Here is a 3,655-nt window from a genome sequence, read left to right on the forward strand (position 1 = left end):
TATATATATAGTTCATAGGCTTAAGAGTGGTTCAGTAAAGAATTTTATAGCACTTTCATGGTTTCTTTATTCTAAAAAATTATCTTTCGCTTTATTTTCACAACCAAAGTGCAACTGGATTTGGTTAGTTAAAGTGTTCATAGATATTTTGTATTGAAATTAGAGTAACGGTTAGTTTTGGTTTAACAAGTTTATATGCATATTTTCAGTTAGGTTTGAACTGTGGTTAAGTTATTACAGGTAAAACAATACAAAGAGAAAGCAGCGTGGTCAATTGCTCAAATATATTGTTATGAAAGAAATAATAATTAAAAGAATGTTTAGATTTGCTTACAACTTGAATAGATAACAATTTCATTTTTCAAACATATAGAACACTGTATATTTCAATAAACTTTTATTAGATCTTGTAGAAATAGTATTTATTGAACAAAATCTTTTTACTGAATCAAATTCAAATTAGCAGCATCAGACCAAGCAGCGTACTCTGCACCATCCATTTCGTTAGCCAATGTATTACTTGCTAATAACTGATGAGACGTTCCTCCTATCTCGCATTTACACTCAGGACAAGTGCTTGTCACTACAGCACCTCCACAGTCTCCGATAGCATAAATATGACCTGAAACAAAACTATTAATGTTAATAGAAGCATAAGAGGAAGTTTCTTTAGTGAAAATTGTAAAGATATGAAATGATTTTAATAATTGTAAAAGAAACACTAAGTTTGCTGATATTCTGAAATTTTTTTTTCTTCTTCTTTATTTGACAGGAATAGCAGCCAAATCTCCCTCATATATCACCCCACTGCCTTGAAAAAAAAAAGTGGTGTCAGTGGATAATGAAGGGATGCTCATGATGGAGAGCATCTAATTTGGTTTGCTAGATCAAGGCTATCCTAGGGATAAACAACAATAAGAATATTCAGCATAAAAATGTCGGAATGTTGACCAGTTAGCTAATTTGAAGGACAAGGCTTGGGGAGGTGTTATTGTTCAGCAAGACAATGATTTTCAAAATAACAAATGCCATTCACCATCTCAAATATTAATGTAATTTTTGCTCAACCCTATTAATGAAATGAAAAAATAGTTTGTATTCATGTGATTCTTTTTTAGTTTTTGAGCTTTTGGAAATACTAAAACATTTAAAACCTAATTTTATTACACATTTGAAATTTCACAGCTTCCATCCCACCATAAGATGACTGCAGAACATTATGTGTTGCCTTAATTAAGCAGTAATCAAGCAATTCATTGGACATAGAAGAGATTACTATTGATAAAGTGGTGGGTTTGGAATTGAGAGATGAAGGATATTTGAAATGGTAGAGTAAGTGTGTTAAGAATACATATAGATGTGGTTTCAAACTGGTTGAGAATAAGAAGCTATTTCGGCTCTTTTCAAACAGCTATGATGTCATGGGAGTGCAAAAACCAAGACTTTATATCAACTACGACAATGATTTCAAATGAGAGAACTACATATATGGTTGCTCAACTTGTTAGATACAGTTACCAAATTTCTCCTTATTTCCTTAAAAAAGAGAAAGACACATTGGATAATGTAGTCTCGTTATTAGATGTTGTGGGCATTGTATGGATTCCGACAGGGGTACATGAATAGGAAATCACAAGGACATCACACTATTGAAAGTGTCAGAATGTGTTATATCAAAAATAATAGAAGTAATGATAAACTCCATGAGATTTTACTATCGTAACTAAACTGAATTATTTGCAAACAAGTTATTTTAACATTTACTTACCATTTTTACATTTAAACCAATGTCCTTTAGGAAGTTGCAAAGCTTGAACAATTTCAAATCTTTCCTTCTCAGAAATCTTCAAACTGGGCTTTAAAGTTTCTATTTTATTCAGGATTGTTTCAATTTTTGATTGCTTTTCTTCTGAATAAAATCCTTCCAAATAAGTGGATGCTTCTTTTAACAAACTAGAAATATCAGACATGCCTTGTGTATCAGTCTTCAAATTTTCTATGTTCTCAAGTACTTGAAGATGTTGCACTTCTAAACTTGCTTCCTTCAGCTCTTGAGCAGTAAATCTAGCTTTATGATCTACAAACCATTCAACCAAATATTGAATATTTATTGTACTCAGTTTAGACAAAACTTCTAAATACTGAGCCTTAGTTTTCATAGAGATAAAATGCTCCTTACTTATTATGCTCCCAATATGGAAATGTTTTTCTAACTTTCTTAAATGTCTAATATTATTTGGATTTGAATTTATATAAGATTTTAATGTAAAAACTTCTATAGGATCAGCATTCAGTTTTTCTTTTACTTTTTCAATGTCTTGTAAGGTCTTATTGATAAGATTTCCATATCTATGATTACGCCTGATTGGAGTTTTACACTTTGGGCACAATTTTAGTTGAATTTCAGAATTATTCAAATCAACTTCCATCCAATTATCCAAGCCAGTTACTTCAAAAATGTGTTTGCAATCTTCAAGTTGAACAAAACGAGCACCATTTTCATCTTCATTGCCAAAAAATATTTCTTTAAGCTCATCTTCATTACAAATTGAGCACAATTCAGGGCACTGTTCTCCACAAACACCAACACACTGGTGACTACAGTCAAGTAATTTTTCGCAAGGTGCATTACATGCTGGACGATCACAGGGTTCGTGACATAACTTACTGCATTTGTAATGCATACACTCCCACTGACAAGGCTCATTGCACTGCTTACAAGGTTCACCACATTTCTTTTTACATTTATTGTGTAGACATCGGTTTTCACAAGGCCTTTCACAAGGTGTACAAGAAGAACAATCTTTATTTTGACATTTGTGACCACAGATTAAAATTCTGTCGCATCCTTCCATACATGGCTTGTGAATATGAATTCCATGACACTCAAAACAGTATCCCTTACAAAAATGGCCACAGTCGAGAAGTTCTTTACAAATTGCAAAACATTTTTCCTTTTGATAGCACTCTATATTTGAAGTATGACCGTAAGGACAAGTGTTTTCAACGATTTGATGACATTCACTCAAACAATTTTCTCCACATTTATTTAAACATTTATGACCACAAGGAAATTCTAATGGACATGGCTCCTGGCAAATAAATGTGACAGGATCTTTGGAACAAAACATTTCCTGATGGTGAGAGCAATTTGGTATTACTTTTGTAACATTCATTATGCACGGCATACAACGTTCAGAGCAGCTTCTTAAACATGGATGATTACAAACAGGGAGAGTTTTGACACATTGTTTTTTACAGATATAATCAGTATGTTCCTTATCATAAGGATGACACATTAATGCACAAGTGTGTCCACAATCTAGACGTGCTTCACATGGTTTTAAACATCCACCTTCTGGTGCCTTACAAAAGTCTTCAAAAGATGCCACTTGAGCATGTGTTTCAGGATGATTCTGACATTTCAATATCATTGCATCAACAAGTATTTTCTTCTCCTCTAATGATAACAAAATTTCTGCCCATAGTGGACTGTTTGTAGCAAGAAGCTTAAAATTTCCAATGACATATAAGCCTTTCTTTGCTCTTGATAATGCAACACATACTCTGTTATCAATTTTTAGATATCCAATTGAATTATGCTCATTACTTCTGACTAAAGACAATAAAATTATGTCATTTTCTTCTCCTTGAT

At 32.5% G+C, this 3,655-nt stretch overlaps 1 protein-coding gene across 1 annotated transcript in view; it reads right to left on the bottom strand.

The window, feature by feature from the left end:
• Nucleotides 1-382: 382 nt before the first annotated feature.
• Nucleotides 383-3,655, bottom strand: part of LOC106877514 (NFX1-type zinc finger-containing protein 1) — a 13,439-nt gene continuing 10,166 nt past the window's right edge. The window contains exons 5-6 of the mRNA XM_014926440.2: nt 1,769-3,649; nt 383-622 (exon numbers count right to left, since the gene is read on the bottom strand). Coding sequence (XP_014781926.1) covers nt 441-622; nt 1,769-3,649 — 2,063 coding nt within the window. The 3' untranslated portion in view covers nt 383-440. The remainder of the gene's footprint in view (nt 623-1,768; nt 3,650-3,655) is intronic.

Source organism: Octopus bimaculoides, chromosome 19, assembly GCF_001194135.2.
Source record: "Octopus bimaculoides isolate UCB-OBI-ISO-001 chromosome 19, ASM119413v2, whole genome shotgun sequence".
NCBI lineage: Eukaryota > Metazoa > Mollusca > Cephalopoda > Octopoda > Octopodidae > Octopus > Octopus bimaculoides.